General features: G+C 44.3%; 1 protein-coding gene across 4 annotated transcripts in view; it reads right to left on the bottom strand.

Moving 5' to 3' along the window:
• The window catches only part of LOC124238015 (uncharacterized), a 50,496-nt gene that overhangs the window by 10,183 nt on the left and 18,735 nt on the right, over positions 1 to 21,578 (bottom strand). The window contains exons 4-14 of one of the 4 annotated variants that reach the window (XM_046658378.1): positions 20,094 to 20,135; positions 19,778 to 19,807; positions 17,321 to 17,380; positions 16,604 to 16,648; positions 16,179 to 16,226; positions 15,778 to 15,824; positions 15,617 to 15,666; positions 15,128 to 15,345; positions 14,778 to 15,028; positions 13,488 to 13,622; positions 10,448 to 10,586 (exon numbers count right to left, since the gene is read on the bottom strand). In XM_046658378.1, the coding sequence (XP_046514334.1) occupies positions 10,448 to 10,586; positions 13,488 to 13,622; positions 14,778 to 15,028; positions 15,128 to 15,345; positions 15,617 to 15,666; positions 15,778 to 15,824; positions 16,179 to 16,226; positions 16,604 to 16,648; positions 17,321 to 17,380; positions 19,778 to 19,807; positions 20,094 to 20,135 (1,065 nt within the window). Of the gene's footprint in view, positions 1 to 10,447; positions 10,587 to 13,487; positions 13,623 to 14,777; positions 15,029 to 15,127; positions 15,346 to 15,616; positions 15,667 to 15,777; positions 15,825 to 16,178; positions 16,239 to 16,603; positions 16,649 to 17,320; positions 17,381 to 19,777; positions 19,808 to 20,093; positions 20,136 to 21,578 lie in introns of all 4 variants that reach the window. The other 3 variants (XM_046658377.1, XM_046658380.1, XM_046658379.1) reach the window with 3 other exon arrangements.

Consider the following 21,578-nt stretch of genomic DNA (forward strand, 5'->3'; position numbering starts at 1 on the left):
AACAATCAATGAAACTAAGAGCTACTTCTGTGAGGAGATTCAAAACTGACAAATCCTTAGCCAGACTCATTAAGGAAAAAAGAGAAAGGCTCAAATAAAATTACAAATGAAAGAGGAGAAATTACAACAGATACCACAGAAATACAAAGGATTATGAGAGAATACTATGAAAAGCTATATGCCAACAAACTGGACAACCTAGAAGAAATGGATAAATTCTTAGACTCATACAATCTCCCAAAACTGAATCAATAAGAAATAGAGAATCTGAGTAGACCAATCACAAGTAAAGAGATTGAAACAATAATCAAAAACCTCCCAACAAACAAAAGTCCAGGACCAGATGGCTTCTACACAGAATTCTACCAAACATTCAAAGAAGATTTACTACTCATCCCTCTCAAACTACTCCAAAAAAACTGAAGAAGATGCAACACTTCCAAACTCATCCTATGAGGCCAACATTACCCTGATACCAGAACCAGACAAGGATAACACAAAGAAGGAAAATTATAGGCCAATATCGCTGATAAACATAGACGCAAAAATCCTCAAAAAAGTATTGGTAAATCAAATACACCAATATACTAAAAGGATCACATACCACACTCCAGGGGAATTTACTCCAGGGACACAGGGATGGTTCAACATCTGCAAATCAATCAATGTGATACACTACATTAATAAAATATGGAAAAAAATCACATCATCATCTCAAAAAATGCAGAGAAAGCATCTGAGAAGATCCAACAGCCATTTATGATTAAAAAATCCTCAATAAAATAGGTATAGAAGGAAAGTACATCAACATAATAACGGCCATATAGGACAAATCCACAGCCAACATCATGTTCAACGGTGAACAACTGAAAGCCATCCCTCTGAGAACAGGAATAAGACAAGGGTGCCCACTCTCACCACTCCTAGTCAACATAGTACTGGATGTTTTGGCCAGAGCAATTAGCCAAGACAAAGAAATAAAAGGGATCCAAACTGGAAAGGAAGAAGTAAAACTCTCGCTGTTTGTGGGCAACATGATTCCATATATAGAAAGTCCTAAAGAATCCACCACAAACTATTAGAAATAATCAACTACAGCAAAGTTGCAGGGTACAAAATTAACATACAAAAATCAGTTGCATTTCTATACAGTAATAACAAACTAGCAGAAAGAGAACTCAAGAATACAATTCCATTTACAATCACAACAAAAAGAATAAAATATCTAGGAATAAATTTAACCAAGGAGGTGAAAGATCTATGCACTTAAACACTATAAGACGTTATTGAAAGAAATCAAAGAAGACACAAAGAAATGGAAAGATATCCCATGCTGATGGACTGGAAGAATAAACATAGTTAAAATGTGCATACTACCTAAAGCAATCTACAGATTCAATGCAATCCCAATCAGAATCCCAATGACACTCTTCATGGAAACAGAACAGGACTCCTAAAATTAATATGGAACAACAAAAGACCCCAAATAGCCACAGCAATCCTGAGAAAAAAAAGAATAAAGCTGGAGGCATCACAATCCCTGACTTCAAAATATCCTACAAAGCTACAGTAATCAAAACAGCATGGTACTGGCACAAAAACAGGCACACAGATCAATGGAACAGAATTGAAATCCACACATCTATGGACAACTAATCTTTGACAAGGGAGCCAAGGACATACAACGGAGAAAAGAGAGTTTCTTCAATGAATGGTGCTGGGAAAACTGGACAGCCACATGCAACAGAATGAAAGTAGGAAGGAGGGTATCAAGATGGTGGTGTAGGCAGACTCTGAACTCACCTCCTCCCATGAACACAACCAGGTAACAACTATTCTTGGAAAAATTACCCTGGAGAGAAAACTGAAAACAGGATAAAGAAAACCCCCACAACAACGGACAGTCCAGACTGAGGCAGAAATTCCTTCCGGAGAGAAAAATGCCACCTTCATGAGCTGTGGAGCTTCACAGCCAACCAGGAGCCACCCTCCTTGGTATGCAGCCATCCCTGGAGAATTGGGTACCTGAGCAAGGGAGCATTACTACCATAAGCATCCTTCGGACTCAGCACAGCTGAGATGGGTCTCATAATATCTGGCTTTGCTGGCTGTTAAATGCATGGGGAATACCCCCAGAAAAGCTACTGGACATAAGTGGGAAAAAGCTAGCTCTTGAAGGGTCCCCACACAAATGCATCTGTTTTGGAAAGCAACCTAAAATCACCAGAAAGAAAAACACAAAGTCCTTTGGTGAAAAGAGACTCACCTGGTAGGCTCTGGGTGCATCTTGGTGAGACGTGAGACCTCTCCAGGGACTGAGACATTGGTGGCAGCCATTGTTGTGACACAGTACAGGTATGCTGGCTGACATCATGGGAGCTCTTCCCCTCGCCCGTTAGCCCAGGGTCTGCCCCACCAACTAGAGCACTGATTTAATCCAGCTCAGCCAGGGCAGGCAGGCCACCTTAGGGACTGGCCACAGCCAGCAGCAAGCACTTGGGCAACTTTTTGGCATGCATAGACTGGGTGCCTTGATCCTCTATAGGCAGGCAAGTGGGTCCACTTCTGTGAGGCAAGGCACGTGTGAGGAGCAGGTGGAGAGTGTGGGGTGTTGGTGGAGTCTGTGTGGGCCTCTGCAGTGGGGCGACTGGGTCCACTACAGGGGCTTGGGAAGTGTGCATGGGCCAGGACTGTGCTGACGGTGGGTGTGGACCTGTGGGTCATGGGGCTTATCAGCTGCAGCAGACCTGTGCATCTCAAACAGCTACACAGGGAATCAGCCCTGCCTTCCAAAGCCTGAAACAAGTGGGTGCTCCCATGCCTGAGCCAGCCCCACTCAGCTGCAATCCTGAGAGAACTGACAACAGCCTTGCAGGCCTGAGGCCTACAGCAACCGTAAGCCCCTGAGCCTTGCAACCAGCCACACTGGGGGCCTAATCACTTAACAGAAAAACTACAACAGGAACGTGCCATTAGACCTTGCAGCCAACTGTGGTGGGGCTTCCTATGCCTGAGAAAGTGACTGGAGGGTCCATAGCAGCTACACGCAGCTGACCATTACAACCAGCAGGTCAAGGGAACAGCCTAGCCCGCCGAGGCACCTGCAACAAGAGCAACCCTACCACAACACAAGGACACATGTAGCCCACACAGGGGACACTCCTGGAACATTTGGAGCTGGTAACAAGAGGGAAGCACACTGCTGGGCCTCATAAGGCACCTCTTACATAAAGCCACCTCTCCAAGATCAGGAGACGTAGCTGATCCACCTAAAAGACAGATATAAGCACAGAGAAAGAGGGAAAACAAGGAAACAAAGGAATACATTCCAAGCAAGGGAACAGGACAAAACCCCAGGAAAAGAACTAAATGAAACATAAATAAGCAATCTATCTGACAAAGAATTCAAACAAAAAGCCCTAAGGATGCTTAACTATCTTGGGAGAAGAATGGATGAACACAGGGAGAATGTCAACAAAGAATTGGAAAATATAAAAAAGAACCAATCAGAAATGAAGACTACAATAATGGAAACGAAAAATTCACCAGAAGGACTCAATAGCAGAGTAGATGATACAGAAGAATGGATCAGTGAGCTGGACGAAAGACTAGAGGAAACCACCCAAGCTTAACAGATAAAAGAAAAAAGAATTAAAAAGAATGAGGACAGTCTAAGGGGAACTCTGGGACAACATCAAGTGCACTAACATTCATATTAGAGGTGTCCCAGAAGGAGAAGAGAGAGACAAGGGGGCAGAGAATCTATTTGAAGAAATAATAGCTGAAAACTTTCTTAACCTAAGGAAGGAAACAGACATCCAGGTACAGGAAGTACAGAGAGCTCCAAACAAGATAAACCCAAAGAGGCCCTCACCAGGACACATTATAATTAAAATGTCCAAAATTAAAGATAAAGAGAGAATCCTAAAAGCTGCAAGAGAAAGGCAACAAGTGACATACAAAGGAAACCCATAAGGCTGTCAGCTGACTTCTCGGCAGAAACCTTGCAGGATAGAAGGGAGTGACACGATATATTTAAAGAGCTGAAAGGAAAAAACTTACAGCCTAGAATACTCTGTCCAGCAAGGTTATCATTCAGAATGTAAGGAGAGATAAAGAGCTTCCCAGACAAGCAAAAATTAAAGGAGTTTATCACCAAGAAACTGGTTTTACAAGAAACGCTAAAGGGATTTATCTAAGTGGGAACGAGAAGACCACAAATAGGAACAAGGAAATTATCAAAAAAAAAAAAAAAAAGGTGATAAAATCACTGGTAAAGGCAAAAATACAGAAAAGGTTGCAGATCAACCACCTATAAAGATAATACGAAGGTCAAAAGACGAAAGTACTAAAATTACCTTTCTAAATGATAATAGAGTGATGGATACACACATACACACAAAATAAGAGGTTAGATCTGATATCAAAAACACAAAATGTGGAAGGAGTGGAGTGAAAGAGTACAGCATTTAGAAAGAGGTCAAACTAAAGAGACCATCAACTCAATACAGATTTTTATACACATGGATTATTACATATGAACCTCATGGTAATCACAAACCAGAAACCAATAATAAATACACAAATAATTGAGAGAAATGAATCCAAACATAATACTAAAGAAAGCCATCAAGCCACAAGGGAAGAGCGCAAGAGAAAAAGAAAGGAACAGAGAAGAACTACTAAAACATCCAGAAAAGAAGTAACAAAATGACAATAAGTACATATTATAAATAGCTGCTTTAAATGTCAAAGGACTAAATGCTGCATTCAAAAGACATAGGGAGGCCAAATGGATAAAAAAAACAAGACCCAAATATATGCTGCACAGAAGAGACACACTACAGACCTAAAGACACCTACAAACTGATCGTGAAGGGATGGAAAAAGATACTCCACGCAAATTGCAAAGAAAAGAAAGCTGGGGTAGCAATACTTATATCCAATGAAATAGACTTTAAAACAAAAACTGGAACAAGAGACAAAGAAGGGCATTATATAATGATAAAGGGAACAATCCAACAAGAGGATATAACAGTCGTAAATATCTATGCACCCAACATAGGAGCACCTAAATATAAACAGCAATTATTAACAGACATAAAAAGAGAAATAGACAGTAACACAAAATAGTAGGTGATTTAACACTCTGCTTACACGAATGGATAGATCATCCAAAAAGAAGATCAATAAGGAAACACTAGCCTAAAATAACACATTAGACCAGATGGACTTAGCAGATATATAGAGAAGATTCCATCCAAAAACCACAGAATAGATATTCTTTCCAAATGCACATGGAACATTCTCCAGGATAGATCACATATTAGGCCACAAAATAAGTCTCAATAAATTTAAGAAGACTGAAGTAACACCAAGCATCTTTTCTGACCACAAAGGTATGAAACTAGACATCAACGACAGGATGAAAATCAGAAGTCACAAAAATGTGGAGATTAAACAAAATGCTACTGAACAACGATTAGGTCAATGAAGAAATCAAAGGAGAAATCAAAAAATAGCTGGAGACAAATGAAAATGAAAATACAACATGCCAAAATCTATGGGATACAGCAAAAGCAGTTTTGAGAGTGAAGTTTAGAGCAATACAGGCCTACCTTAAAAAACAAGAAAAAATCCCAAATAAACAATCTGACAGTGCACCTAAAGGAACTGGAAAAAGAAGAACAAACAAAGCCCAAAATCAGTAGAAGGAAGGAAATAACAAAAATCAGAGCAGACATAAATGATATAGAGACTAAAAAAATAGGAAAAAAATCAATGAAACTAAGAGCTGGTTCTTTGAAAAGATAAACAAAATGGATAAGCCTTTAAGTAGACTTACAAGGAAAAAAACAGAGAAGGCTCAAGTAAATAAAATCAGAAATGAAAAAGGAGAAATTACAAGAGACACCTCAGAAATACAAAAGATTATAAGAGAATACTACGAAAAGCTATATGCCAACAAAATGGACAATCTAGAAGAAATGGATAAATTCTTAGAATCATACAACTGTCCAAAACTGAATCAAGAAGAAATAGAGAATCTGAATAAACCAATCACCAGTAAGTAGATCGAAACAGTAGTCAAAAACCTCCCAAAAAATAAAAGTCTGGGACCAGACATCTTCCCTGGCAAATTCTACCAAACACTCAAAGAAGACTTAGTAACTCTCCTTCTCAAACTCTTCCAAAAAATTGAAGAGGAGGGGAGGCTTCCAACTCATTCTATGAAGCCGACATTACCCTGATACCAAAATCAGACAAGGACAATACCAAAAAAGAGAAAATTACAGGCCAATATCACTGATGAACATTGAGGCAAAAGTCCTCAACAAAATACTAGCAAATCAAATACAACAATACATTAAAAGGATCATACACCATGATCAAGTGGGATTTATTCCAGGGACGCAGGGATGGAACATCCACAAATCAATCAACATGATACACCACATTAACAAAATGAAGAATAAAAATCACATGATCATCTCAAGAGATGCAGAGAAAGCATTTGATGAGATACAGCATTCATTTATGATAAAAACTCTGAATAAAATGAGTATAGAAAGTAAGCACCTCAATATAATAAAGGCCATATGTGACAAACCCACAGTTAATATCATTCTCAATGGAGAAAAGCTGAAAGCCATCCCTCTAAGAACAGGAACCAGACAAGGATGCCCACTGTCACCACTCTTATTTAACATAGTATTGGAAGCCCTAGCCAGAGCAATCAGGCAAGAAAAAGAAATAAAAGTAATAAAATTGGAGAGGAAGAAGTGAAACTGTCACTACTTGCAGATGACATGATTTTATATGTAGAAAACCCTAAAGAATGCACTCAAAGGGGCTGGCCTGGTAGTGCAACGGTTAAGTTCGCAGGTTCTGCTTTGGCAGCCCGGGGTTCGCCGGTTTGGATCCCGGGTGGGGACATGGCACTGCTTATCAAGCCATGCTGGGGCAGGCATCCCACATATAAAGTAGAGGAAGATGGGCATGGATGTTAGCTCAGGGCCAGTCTTCCTCAGCAAAAAGAGGAGGATTGGTGGCAGATGTTAGCTCAGGGCTAATCTTCCTCAAAAAAAAAAAAAGGAATCAATATACAACAATCAGTTGCATTTCTATACTCTACCAAAGAACTAACGGAACACGAACTCAAGAATACAATCCCATTTACAATCACAACAGAAGGAATAGAATATCTAGGAATAAATTTAACCAAGGAGGTGGAAGGCCTATACAAGGAAGACTATAAGACTCTACTGAAAGAAATCGATAACGACACAAAAAAATGGAGAGATAGTCCATGCACATGGATTGGACGAATAAACATAGTGAAAATGTCCAGGCTACCTAAAGCAATCTACAGATTCAATGCAATCCCAATCAGAATCCCAACGACATTCTTCACAGAAACAGAACAAAGAATCTTAAAATTCCTATGGGGCAACAAAAGACCCCAAATAGCCAAAGCCATCCTGAGAAAAAAGAACAAAGCTAGTGGCATCGCAATCCCTGACTTCAAAACACATTACAAAGCTACAGTAATCAAAACAGCATGGTACTGGTACAAAAACAGGCACACAGATCAACGAAACAGAATTGAAAGCTCAGAAATAAAACCACACATCTACAGACAGCTAATCTTCAACAAAGGAGCCAAGAACATACAATAGAGAAAGGAAAGCCTCTTTAATAAACGGTGCTGGGAAAACTGGACAGCCACATGCGAAAGAATGAAAGTAGACCATTACCTTTCCCCATGCACAAAATTACACTCAAAATGGACCAAAGACTTGAAGGTAAGACCTGAAACCATAAAACTTTTAGAAGAAAATATAGGCAGTACACTCTTTGATATGAGACTTAAAAGGATCTTTTCAAATATCATGTCTACTCAGACAAGTGAAACAAAAGAAAAAATAAACAAATGGGACTTCATCAGACTAAAGAGCTTCTGCAAGGCAAAGAAAACCAAGATCAAAATGAAAAGACAACCCACCAACTGGGAGAAAATATTTGCAAATCATATATCCGAGAAGGGGTTAAACTCCATAATATATAAAGAACTCACACAACTGAACTACAAAAAAAACAAACAACCTGATCAAAAAGTGGGCAAAGGAGATGAACAGACATTTTTCCAAAGAAGATATACAGATGGCCAATAGGCACATGAAAAGATGTTCAACATCACTAATCATCAGGGAAATGCAAATCAAAACTACACTTAGATGTCACCTTATGCCCGTTAGAATGGCTATAATCACCAAGACAAAAAATAACAAATATTGGAGAGGGTGTGGAGAAAAGGGAACCCTCATCCACTGCTGGTGGGAATGCAAACTGGTGCAGCCACTGTGCAAAACAGTATGGAGATTGCTCAAAAAATTAAAAATAGAAATACCATATGACCCAGCCATCCACTACTGGGTATTTATCCAAAGAACTTGAAATCAACAATTCAAAGAGATTTGTGCACCCCTCTGTTCCCTGCAGCATTATTCACAATAGCCAAGACGTGGAAGCAAACCAAGTGCCCACTGACTGATGACTGGATAAGGAAGATGTGGTATATACACACAATAGAATATGACTCAGCCATAAAAAAAGACAAAAGTGTCCCATTTTCAACAACATGGATGGACCTTGAGGGTATGATGTTAAGTGAAATAAGCCAGACAAAGACAACTACATCATTTCACTCGTACGTGGGAGATGAACAAACACATGGATAAGGAGAGCAGCTTAGTGGTTAGCAGAGGGGAAGGGGGTGGGGGAGGGTGTAAGAGGTATAGGGGCACATATGGATGGTGACGGATGAAAACCAGACTATGGTGGTGAATACAATGCAGCCTACGTAGAAATTGATCCATAATAACGTACACCTGAAATTACACAATGTTGTAAACCAAAATGACCCCTATAAAAGAAAGAAATAAATAAAAGTAACATCTTTTAGGTTCATTTATTAGAATAATGAATATCAAGGAAAACAATACAATCCCCAACAGACAGTCCCAACCAGAACTCCTCATGGGTTAGGTCATTTAACTTGGCTAAAAGGGCCTGTTTCAAACTGGCTGACTTAAGGATAAAACATTAAGAATAAGCATCAATCACATCTACAGAAAAGGCTCACACTGAAACTAGGACTGAGAATTCCAACATGCCACGTTAGGTTTCATTTCAAGAGTATAGAGACCTGATTGGAAACACAGTATCTAACGAACTTCATCTGTATTTTGGAAAGATAGAAATAACGTAGGACTGGGACACAGCACTCATCCTGTGTCATGATGAGCAGCTGTCAAGTCACGCGTCCACAAGTAACCCAAGAGATACAGAAGAAACAAGCTGGAAAAGGATGCAAAGGCTGTTCAGCTGATAAAGAGATGTACAGAATAGTTAAGAGACCCTTGATGTTATTACATTTGTGCAGCAAAATAAACACTCTGGTGGATGAAAGGACCAGAAGACTACAGAAACCCCTTTAACGCCCAGCTATGGGCATTCACCACTTGTGCTGCTTTTCAGAATGATACTGTAGTCTACGTGGGACTGGGTGTGACACCGGGAAAGAGTGAAGGTGTTATAATACAAAATGCAAATGATGCAAAATCCTATCTACTACAGACATGTGGCATCGGCAGGAGGGCCCATAGTGCCATTTGCGGATGAGGATACCACAGCCACAGTGCGTTGAAAGACTTGCTCACACTCCCACATGGAGCTGACTAATTCGAGGGCCAGAACTAGAACCCATATGATCTCATTCCCAACCCCCTGCTTCTGCTTCCTTCTGGCTCCAAAACGCATTCACTATACACACGTCTGTTGCTCTGGTAACTTCCTTCAAACAGAAGTGGAGGTCAAGCTCAGATCTGCCTGAGGAGGAGGCCAGGGGCAGCTGCTGGTGTCCCTGAGTCACCTGTCCCAGAGGCAGTCCACAGGGGCTGCAGCCCTCTCCCACTTCTCCCAGAGCAGGAAAGGAGGTTAGAGGTGGCTGCCAGAGGGCTTCCCAGCACCACGACCCACACGGGGAGAAAGGGGCCCCACCGCAGAGCTGCGGTCACACGGACAGCAGCTGTCAGCTGACGACCAAAGAGGCAGGAGCAGGCCACAGAGACTGCAATCAGCCGAAATGCAGGTCGACATCCGGGGGACGGGAGAGACCTGGCTGCAGTGCCCCTCACTCACGGTAAAATATCTGAGATCCAAACCTCAGAGCAGTGGGAGAACACAGCCCTCTCCCGGCTAAGCCCACCCCCCACGCGCAGCCTCCGGCTCCAGACGCGAACGGTGGGCGCCGAGAACCAGAGCCAGCACCTCGCCTTCGCTCAGACTTCTAAAGGCTGTGGTGACAGGACAGACAAGGACTCTATGTGCTTTCCCACCCCCGCACCCCACAACCAGAGTTCCCTTCAGGATTCAAAACACTTACATTCTCTCAGTTTTGCTTTCCATACAATTTCCTCAGAATCCATTTCAACCAAAAGTAATTTAAACTCCACTGGTTGCTCCAAATACACCTCAATATAACTTTTCAATTTCAAAAGTGAACCATCAACAAATTCAATTTCCTTTAAAAAAAAAAAGTGCATTAATTGACAATACAAAATGTCAAATAAGGAATAACAGCAGGGTTAGTGCCCGCTTGGATGCTCCCGGGACCCTGGCCGTGGGAGCCCCATCTGAAGCCACCACCCTGTCCCAGCCCCTCCTCACTCCAACCTGCCTTTCAGCATCACTTAGGCTCCGAGGACCCAGGCCCGTTCTCCCAAAGCCTAACTTTTCAGCCCTTCCTGATTTCAGTGCTTCATGTTCCCAAACTGGATTGTGTCCCCCTGCCTAAGCGCTCTGTCCTAAGTGCTTTTAAACTTCCTCATCCTCTTTTGCTTAGATCATCCCACAATCTGGAATTGATTCAAAAGCATCTGCAGAACCACACTGAGTTGTTTTACCCACATTCTCTCACTGAATAGCACCCTCCCCTAACAAGTTCTGTTATTGCTATTTTATGGATAAAGAATCTCCAAGAAGCTAATTAACTTGCCCAAGTCTGCATCTTAGGAGGTGGCAGAACTGAATTTGAATCCACCCCTTCTGACTCTAAAGTGTGAGCCCTTAACCACAACAGACCATCTCCCGCCTTTGACCTCCTCCACTCGTCTCCAGTCTGGCTAGTAAACCCGGAGGGAGAAATACATTTTAAAAAAATCAGTGCGCATCGCTATCATACACCAATGGTCTGGGGGCCGGCCCCATGGCCGAGTGGTTAAGTTCGTGTGCTCCACTTCGGCAGCCCAGGGTGTCGCCAGTTCAGATTGTGGGTGCGGACACAGCACCGCTCGTCAGGCCATGCTGAGGCGGCGTCCCACATGCCACCACTAGAAGGACCCACGACTAAAATACGCAACTATGTACTGCGGGGATTCAGGGAGAAAGAGCAGGGAGAAAAAAAAATATTGGCAACAGTTGTTGGCTCAGGTGCCAATATTAAAAAAAAAAAAAAAGAAAAGCATATTAAAAGTAAATAAATAAATAAACCAATGGTCTGAACCCGCCCCTCTCCCTTTCCATTCCAAATCACTAGCAGCATCCTCACATCCTTCACCGGGTCACGAGGGCCCATAAAGCTGAGACAACGCCTCCCGCAGCCCCACTCCTTCCAAAGCCCCCGTGTTCCCCCTTCCCCAGAACTATCCTGGCGCCTCAAGCCCAGCCGCACGTTCCCATTGCCTCACTCAGCACGTGCGGTTCTCTCTTCCAGAAGAGCTCGTCTCTTCCGCTGAATCCCTCTCCCTTCAAACCCAGAACAAATGCCACCATGTGGGACGCCCTCCTGGAAACCCAATGCACTCTGCACCCACTCTACGGCAACTCCACATTACGTGAAAATTGTTTCTGTATGTGACCATCTACACTAGCATCTTTAGAGGGAAAAGATCCTGACAGTCGTTTTTCAAATCTTAGCTCTTATCCCAGGCTGACCTGGTAGCCTTTTGATAGACACTTTTGATAAATGTCAGTTAAACAAAAATCATTAATGGCATAAAACTAAGAACACTTTAGATGTATACAGAGTTTTACAAGTTTTAGAGTGCCTCCAAACCATTATCTTGCATGATCCTTAGAGCAATCCTGGGAGACTATCCTCATTTTATAGGCCAGAAATTTGGCCAAGAGAGAGCACATGACTAGGGACGGAACTCGACTGCTTGGAGCGCTCCAGCCATCACTCTCGCCTGTAAGGAAGAACTCTCGGGACCACGCAGTCTCTTCCTGCCTAGAGTCGCCCACTCAACAGGTATTCTTCTCTCTGCCAGTGGTTCTTCATCTTGGCAGCACACGACAGGGGGCTTTGACAAGCCCAACGCAGAGGCCATTCCTAGACCAACTAAGTCAGTGTCTCTGGAGGTGGCACCAGACTTTTGTAAAGCCCCCAGGGAATTCCGCTATGCAGCAAAGGCCAAGAATCACTGTTCTAAGCAAACGCTTCCATTTTAATCCCACCTCCCAAACAAGGCTACAGTTTGCTTCTCATGATTATCTTGATGTGCCATCTGCCAGCGCTCAATCAGGTGGCAATGGCTGAGAAGCAACCTCTCAGACACCTCAGGAGCCAAGGGCAGATGGGGCCAGGCCAGGCTCTCGCAAGGCCGGGGTGTGTGACGTGGGCAGAGGACCCGCCTGCTTCACACATTAGTTTCTTAAGCTGCATTGCTGTAAGGCTCAAAGAGATCCTCTGAAACCAGAAAGGGAGGTTATGGCAGACTGTCTGATCAAGCCGACTGCTTCTCCAGGGCCCTGGGCCCCAAACAATACGATCAAATCATCCCAGGCAGCACTCTCTTGTTTCACATTTTAACATAACAAAATCAAAGCGTGTTTTCAACTTTTCATAAACTAGAAGACAGACAGACAAAAAGAGGTGTACAAAAGGAATTTCCACAGAGACGTCTCGGCTAGATAAGCTATGGCACACATTCAGGGCACAGCGTCATTTACGAGAAACCAAAATCACTTACAAATGTCACAGTGTGTACAGTGAAGAGCTTAAATTCAGTGACAATTTGTTCCCATAACTATTTTTCAAATGCCTGCCAGTAAAAAAAAGCCCAATATTGCTGATTAGCAGCTCCTTTCCCTTAACCTTCGATGCTCTGTGACTTAAAATGAAACTTAAGGTTTTTACTCCTGTGAAGCTAACGCTGTTAAGCATTTAATAAAAAATTCAAGAAAATTTAAAAGGTTTTTAAAGGGAAAGAGAATAGACAGTCAATTTTTGCAATGGTTGCAGATTAATCCTGAAATTCAACAGCATCTTTGGAATAAACTACACATTTAACAAAACAATTGCTTTCTTATAAACAGAGAAATAAAAAATGAGAACAAAATGCATTATTTTAAAACCTTCAAAATATCATATCTAAGAACTATACATCCCTGCTGCTCCTCCAAGTGCTTTGTAAAATATATACCTCTGGGGTAATTTCAGCTTCTGGTTCACTGATCAGTCTGTATTTCTTTCCATTCTGCAGTAACTTCTGGCAAACAGGAGGCTTGTCGATTTTCATGAATTTCTTAGAGGAGTGCTTTATAGACTTGGAAATATCCTAAATGCGGAAATAGGTTTTGGTTTTGAAATTCATCAGCAACAACTGTAAGAACTGTAAGGGGGAGGGAGGAGGGCGGGCGACGGGTGATGAGGCACATGTGTGTGGTGATGGATTGCAGTTAGTCTTTGCCCGGTGAACATGATGTAATCTACACAGAAATCGAAATACGTAATGACATCACCTGAAATTTACATAATGTTATAAATCACTGTTACCACCATAAAAAAAGAATTACAAAAAAAAAAGAAAGAACTGTAATTGGCCAAGCAGTGCACGTGCCGGCCAGCACCGCCTTCATGTCCTCCTCCAAGGGGCAGCAATACAAGAAGGCTCCCAGTGCTCGGAAAAGAAACGCCACAGGGCTGAGGCGCCTCTGACCCTCACTCCAGCCTCTTAGATCTCCAAACACCTTTCTGCAAAAGCGCTACAGCCAAAAGCAACACATACCCTGCGTGGCACCAGCCATTTGCTTCTGCAGGATTTGAGAAAATTAAATTAGCACTAGCATTATCCATTTGTATGAACGACATGCCCACCATGTGAAAGGAAAGCAACTATTTTACTGTACGCAGTTCCAGTTCACTCAGAATTTGTTTCCATCCTCCGACGGGGCCCTCAATGGGACAGTGATTTTCTAAGTATTGTTCGAGTGCCCCAGGAGGTTAATGTAACCTGTGGCCCACGCTCACTTGTAAAGCAGCTGTACAGCTGAACGTGCAATTTAGGTTTCTTGAAGGTAAAGTGCAAGGAAATCTTTTCCTAAACAGGAAAAAAGTCATGTCCGGGCTCCTAGCCTCCTGGTTCCCAGATCACAATTTGAGTAGCAAGGCTGTGGAAAACACACGGCTTAGGCTGTCTATCAGGCAACTCCCTCCAAGGCCAGGCCTGCTTGCCCGCCATCCCCACCTCCAGAGGGCTATTTCCCCATCTGTTACCTTCTTGACGCTGCTTATATGTGTAAACAACCACACTCCACGGATCTGAGAACTCAGCACACACCTAGGCAGTGACCTTATAACCTCTGTAGGTAAGTGACAAATTAGACCCACAGTAGGGGAACACTTAAATCATAGGGACAGGATCCACCTAAACATGGCGTAATGTTTGAACACAAAGTATTCAACATTTATGATTTATTTTCATTGACTTTACCTTGATGAAGGACTCATTATTGGTTGCTATGTACACTCGAAAAGACAAAGATGGATTATGGTCAATGGCTTTGTACAGAATCACGGCCCCGTGGTGGTATACTGTTTCTTCGCTTTGCATAACAGGTCCCACAGGAGAAAGAGAGCTCACATGCCATTTGACATGGGTTGCAGAATGATCCACAGTAGATTCTAACAATGCCCCAGAGCTTTTCACATGTAAGACTTTGAACGTCATATTGGCATCATGGTCTGTTAAAATATGAAGGTAAATTAGCGTTCTAGGCGTTGTAATGGACTGCACACATACACACACGCACATGCTAATTAAACTTTTAGTAAAGTACTTACGACCCAAGCAGAGGGAATGTGGAAACTGAATGGAGGTAAGACAGGCTGGGTCACATTTAACATCAAACAAAGGTCCACTGACAGCCCAGGGCTTAACAACCAGGTCTGCGTATTTGCTCCAGGACAAAACGCAATACTTGATGTCAACTTTTCTGTTAACCTCGAATATCAAACCAGTTTCCGTGCACTGGTAGATCCCCTCTGTGTCCACCTTCAGTCTGCGTTGGACAGACAAGAATACCTGTTTAGTCTTAACGTTGGGTTAGGAGAGGACTTACACTGATGCACGTTTTCAATTTCATTCAAAAGCACTAAGGGAACTTCTGTAGCATTTTGAGGAAGCATCACTATAAAAGAAAACAATCCAAGTAATTATATAAAATGTGTGAAATTAGTTATGCTGTTTGTGTTTCCCCTACTTGGCGTTACTTTTATGTAGAAAATTAAATGAGTGATGATGTTAAGCCTTCTGCATTCACAATTACTTACAGAAACTGTCCCCGGGAAAGGAGCCTGGGGGTCACCTGTTCATGATGTTTCTGGAGAAAAGGTATATATATATATAATATATAAATAAGGAACATATAAGTAAATGTTTTCTTAAATAAAGCAAATTAGAGAACCATATTTTATAATTAAAAGAAACTTACACTTTCAGCATTACAGTGTTCACAGTAAGGCTGGACTTTATTAAACTCTAAACGATGGAGAAAAAGTTTTACTTTTATGAATGTGATTGGCATTTTCAAATAAAATTTTTTTAATAAACATATATGACATGACCAGATTACAAAATTCAAAGGGATACACCCCTCCGCAATACTATTTAAAAGAATATTTTGGGGGCTGGCCCCATGGCCTGCTGCGCAGGTTCAGCGTGCTCTGCTTTGGCGGCCCAGGTTCAGTTCCCGGTGAGGACCTACGCCAGGCATCAGCAGCCATGCTGTGGCAGCATCCCATATACAAAATAGAGGAAGACGGGCACAGGGGTTAGCTCAGGGACAATCTTCCTCACCAAAAAAAAACTTTTTTGGAAAAGGTAAGTTTATACCTGAATTAAAATGATCTGTGCATGATTCTTTATCCTCCCATTCTTCACCTGTAAAAGACACTGTCAACACATTATTGGCACAAGCCAATGGCGGGATAAATCACATACCACTTAACCTCCCACCTCCAGCTTCACAACCAACAAGAACTTTATTCATGGATCTAAACACCCCCATGGGTCACTTCAATGACACATGACGCGTTATCATGTCTGCAACTGTCACTATAGGTCTAATGCAGGAAAACAAATTTGAACGAGACTCCTAAGCTTCAATGCACCCCATTTTGGCACATAAGTCTTTAACTGATCATTTTATCCGGCACCAACAGCTCTCTCATCATCCTTCAGACTGGACCCTCCGTCCTCCTCTCACACCGCATGCATGGGGGAGAGAACAAGAGGGCACGCCCACGGCCTCCCCTTACCCTGAGCGGAAGCTTCCTCGGCGGCAGACTCTCCTAGTTCCCCATCTGTGGAGACAAGAAGGGCTGAAGGCACAGGTGGTCTAGAATAATCGCTTCATTAATTACTCATCACCTGGGCCACGGTCTCAACTGGAGAGCTGCAGCCCCCACTCAAGCCTTGTTCATGGGGACCGGGGGTCGGGAATTAAGCTGGAGTCATCATTCCCAAGATAATGCTTGTCTGGCATCAGCCCCCCGAGCTATTACAGAGAGAGACTAGCTCGGAAGAAAGGAATTAACATCCAATTCTAGCCTATCTAAACTGGAACTAGTATAGGAGTCTCTGACTTAGCATGCAGACTCCTTCCATACGGCTCCAGGCCCTGTGTGATCCGGCTCCCAGCCACTTCACGTCCTTCCAGCCTCCCCGCAATTCCCGCCCTCCTGGCACTCCCTGCCATTTCTCACACCAAAGCACACTCCTGACTCAGGGCCTTCACCCTTACTGTCCACTCCCACAAATGCTCATGTCACATGGATCCTCACAGCCTTGCCGCCTCTGCTCAAATGTCGCCTTACCTGAGAGGATTTCCTGCAGCTGCTCCCCCGCCCCCGAAACAGGACCTGCCAGGCAGACTCACTCTTCCCCCTTCACTTTCCTTCGAGGCCCCCCCCCGACCTGGCACACCGTGCAGTTTAGTGTTTCTGCTTCCTGTCTCTCTCCCCACCAGAACGTACCCTTCATGAAGACCACGGTCCTAGGGCCTGGTGAGTGCTCAGTGACTACTTTCTGAATGACTAGAATTCCATAATACAAAAAAGGATTAGGAAAGAGGACAGCGCTGAATTTTCCTATTATCTATACTAGCACAGGTTGCGTGAGCTTGGGCTCTCCAGTTATGTCACTAGGTCTCTCCATGCCTCAATTCCCTCATCTGTTAAATGGGGATTAGAATAATACCACCTCCACAAAGCCAGGAAAATTAAATTACCAGTAGGGATTGTCTTGACACTCAGCAAGTTCTCAGTGAGTATAGCTAACTGTTGTTAACTACTATTTTGCTATGGTGATGGGTGGGATTTATTAAAAAATTCAAGAACTCTGAAGGAGATAACAACTCTGTCACTTCGGGTGAGACCCTGTGTGTCGACGGCTTGGTTTTATATTTTAAAGGTCTGAACAAGCTTTGCGAGGTCACCCTGAGGCTCACACAGGACTCCTCACTACCTGTGCCAGGTCCTACGCCATCACCAGTGCCCAGGACAGGCAGGCCCCTGGGGCAGTGCACCTGCCCTGGCCACATAGCTGCCTGATCGCTCGGGCTGCAGGGCTGTATCAGGGACCAGGGCTGGCAGAGACGACCAGCTCTGAAAACAGCATTCAGAAGAAATGGCAAATAGAGACTAAAAGTCTCCAGGATGCTGGACTCAGAACACTACAGATCCGAAGGGTCTGAAGACTGCCCCGACTCCTGCCACACACAATCCTTCCATATTGCTTCCTCAGCAGCGCATCCTTTAAAGCATCACGAATTCCAAATTACGCAGCGGCTGTACATCTGCACGGTATTGCCTCCACACCCCACGTCCTTTTGTCTTGCTACTTGCCTTGGGAGCAGAGGAAGCAAAGGGGTTAGAGTCCCAACCAGCCAGCAGACACAGGGCCTCTGACCAGGGCTTCCCGGCCAAAGCAGAGAACTGAGGCCCTTCTCCCCAACCTAGAACCACAGCTTCTCTCCCACCACAAACGATGCAAACGATCTCAGGGAGCACGCTGCCACCACCCTACACAGAAGCAAGCATCCGAGGGTGCCTACCTGCTCCTTCCCTCTGGCCTGGGAAGGGAGATGAGTGGGAAGGTGCCTCTCCCATCTCTCCCCCAGTGTGGAGGATGGCAGGCCTTTTCATAATGAGAATGGCCCTGGGGGAAGGCAGGGCCCTTTGGATAAACCTGGGGCTCCAAGAACAAGCATTTCAGCCCACCTATGGAAGACGCGGAGCACTTCCCCTGGCAAAGAACACCCAGGTGTCTAAGCCAGCCAAGAGCCGAGGCCAGCTCCTCCCTGCCCCATCTGCCCAGTCTGACCTCAGTGACCCCAGCCTCCAGCCCAATTGGGGGCCTATGTTGAACCCCACTAACTTCCACCTGGGTTGCCCGCCCTGGTGAGGCCCTGGCCCAGGCCTGGCTTCTGGACTCTGAGGGTCCTGCCTTTGGACTGTGGGTCCCTGTGGTCATTTACCCAGTTATTAGCCTGGGACAAAAAAGACCTGATCCCAATACACACTTTTCTAATTTCGTTACTATCCTAATCCAATCTACGGAGGCTGGACTTTCGACCACATCTTGGAGGATGAAATAATCCATAACATATGAAGAAGACCGGAGTAGGAGAGCGGGTACATTGTTTCCTTGTGGGTATCAGCATGTGTCATCTACTCCATGAGGGTGACATAGAGATAATTACAGTTCTTATCAACACATAACATGATTGCCAGGAGATTACAATGACCTTACGATGACCTCCAGCGTCCCCACTGGGGAACTGCAGAGAGAATCAGAGGAAAGCAGGACTTGAGTGAACACACTCTACCTATTTTAAAACAAAGGAGCCCAGACAGCCTTGCTGCAGTATTTGTGTTCATGGGCAGATCATATTCTAAGCACTGGGGAAAAAATCCTACAGTAACATAAAATCAGTTAAAATATAAGCTTAGTTACAAAACTTTATATGAAAACCATATTTTAAATTTAAAATCTATGCTCTTAAAGTGGTTTCATACTCAAGCTGTTCACAAGTAGCCAGAACAGCAAAACTCTAAACCACACATGACATCGTCCGACACTTCCAGCAGCAACAGCTGCCTCCGCAGCAACGTGTGGGCAGAGCCCGGGCAGGAAGCCGCCACACCCGCGGCCACCCCGCCGGCCGGCCGGCTCTCAACCTTTTCTCTCAGGGGCACAGAGCAGAGCACGCACGCAGCGCCTGGATGAACGAGATAAGCACATATCCTGGAACGCCAAGTGCAGTGAACTCAAATCTTCAAAGTGCTTACGAGTTTCCTGATGTTCGACTCAATTTTGCACAGAAAAAGATAATGAACAAGAAACTTGCAACTTAAAAATCCCAGAGGCTATCCTTCCTTCCCCTTCTTCCTTTCAACAAAGAATAAAATTCAGAGGAAGGATACACTCACTTGTTTTTTCTGGTTTTGGTTCCTCATTATCTGCGGGGGGGAAAAAAAAAAAGTCTAAATCAGACTCATGTGACAACGGGGCGGGTGGGCGCGGGGCTTCCTGCCTTTCCTCCGCAGGCGTCCTGTTCTGCCACTTTGCTGGCCAACTAGAAACTGTTTACCACAAAAATACTTTATCAGGACCGTATAAAACCACCTAGTAACTAAAACGTCCTCAAGCAATGTAAGTGATGTGTGCATTACTTTAAAATAGAAACAGAAGTTTATACGTTTAACTAGATTTCTACAATTAGAGACACATACATATATTACATACCAGATTCACTTTCAGAACTGCTCTGAGAACTGCTGTCCTCTCCTGAAAAAAAGCATATGCCAGCAGTACATGGTGACTAAAAAGCGGGAGTTTTTATTTAATTATACATATAAAATAGATCCAAACCCAACTAATTTCTTCTTTTAATCAATTCTCATGAAGCCCAAAACTAGTCCGGTTCACATAAAAGGGGGCTCATTCTTCTCTGGAAATGGATAAAATATACTTTAATGGTTTAAACATGAGCTCCAGTGGCACTCTGGCCACAATGATCACTTTGTGTGGGCGTCGCCCGGGCCCCCGCCTGGCTGGCCCGCCGCCCGGGCCCTGCGCCCACACATCTGGGCAGCCCCGGCCCTGCGCCCGCACATCTGGGCAGCCCCGGCCCTGCGCCCGCACATCTGGGCGCCCGGCGCAGGGTCCCCGAGGGCGCCGCCATTTCACCAAAGCACAGGACAAGCTCAGCCACAGCGCTCAGCTAGTTCTGGAGAAAGTGGTCCCCAAAACCCTCCCTCCACCTCTTCACCCCCAACTCAGCACCTTGGCCCACTGCAGTCAGGCTTCCGTTCCCACAACTAGTTCAAAATCGTTTCCCTCATGTCCCCAGAGGCGCTGGCGCACCCGGCTCCCCGGGCCCCTCCAGGCCCCTCCGGGGCGTCTGCCCGGCTCTCCGCCTGCCTCTCCGATGCCCTCCCCCACCTCCGAGCTCCTCTCCACCCCCAACGCCCCACTTCCGGCTCCCAGCCTCCTTGCCGACTCCCGAGCCCTGGGGGTGCATTTCACTTACTCCCAAATCTATGAGCCCAATGTCCACCTCGAGGGGCCCCGGGACCCCTCCTGGCAGACAGAAGTGCCCCAGGCGCCAGCTGCCCCGCCAAGCTCAGCCCCTCCGCTCCCACTCTTCAGTCGTTCCTCCTGTTTTCTGACACTGCCTCACCCTCGACTCACGCTCCACATTCAATAAGGAAACACGGGGAAAGCTATTAGCATTATTCTCTAGTCTCCCCCTACCTACATATAACTACCGACCACCAGAACCAAGGACTGACAATAGATACATGGAAGGAAGGAAAGATTTGAGAATAACGCTGAGAACAACAATAACAGCAGCTAATAGCAGCTGTTTTGAGTGCTGCGTGCCAGGCACTATACCATACCTACTTATTTACATATAGTCACTCATTTTGCATATATATACACCATCACCCCGCATATATTTATGAAAGTGCTTTACACATATTTACATGAGTTCTCACAACTGCCCAGTGAGGCAAGCTGAGGCCAGTTAACTTACTTATGCAAGACCACCACCACCACCCCACCACCAGGAAGTCTGGAGCTAAATTTCACCCGGGACAGTGTGGCCCAAGCTTGCACTCCTAACCGTGCTGTTGATGCAGGGTTGGTGAGCCGAGGAGTCGAAAGAAAGATTTCTTAGACTCTTAAGATCTGGCAGTAGTGCTCTTTTATTTAGAGAATAGTATA

This window comes from Equus quagga, chromosome 4, assembly GCF_021613505.1.
Source record: "Equus quagga isolate Etosha38 chromosome 4, UCLA_HA_Equagga_1.0, whole genome shotgun sequence".
Classification (NCBI taxonomy): domain Eukaryota; kingdom Metazoa; phylum Chordata; class Mammalia; order Perissodactyla; family Equidae; genus Equus; species Equus quagga.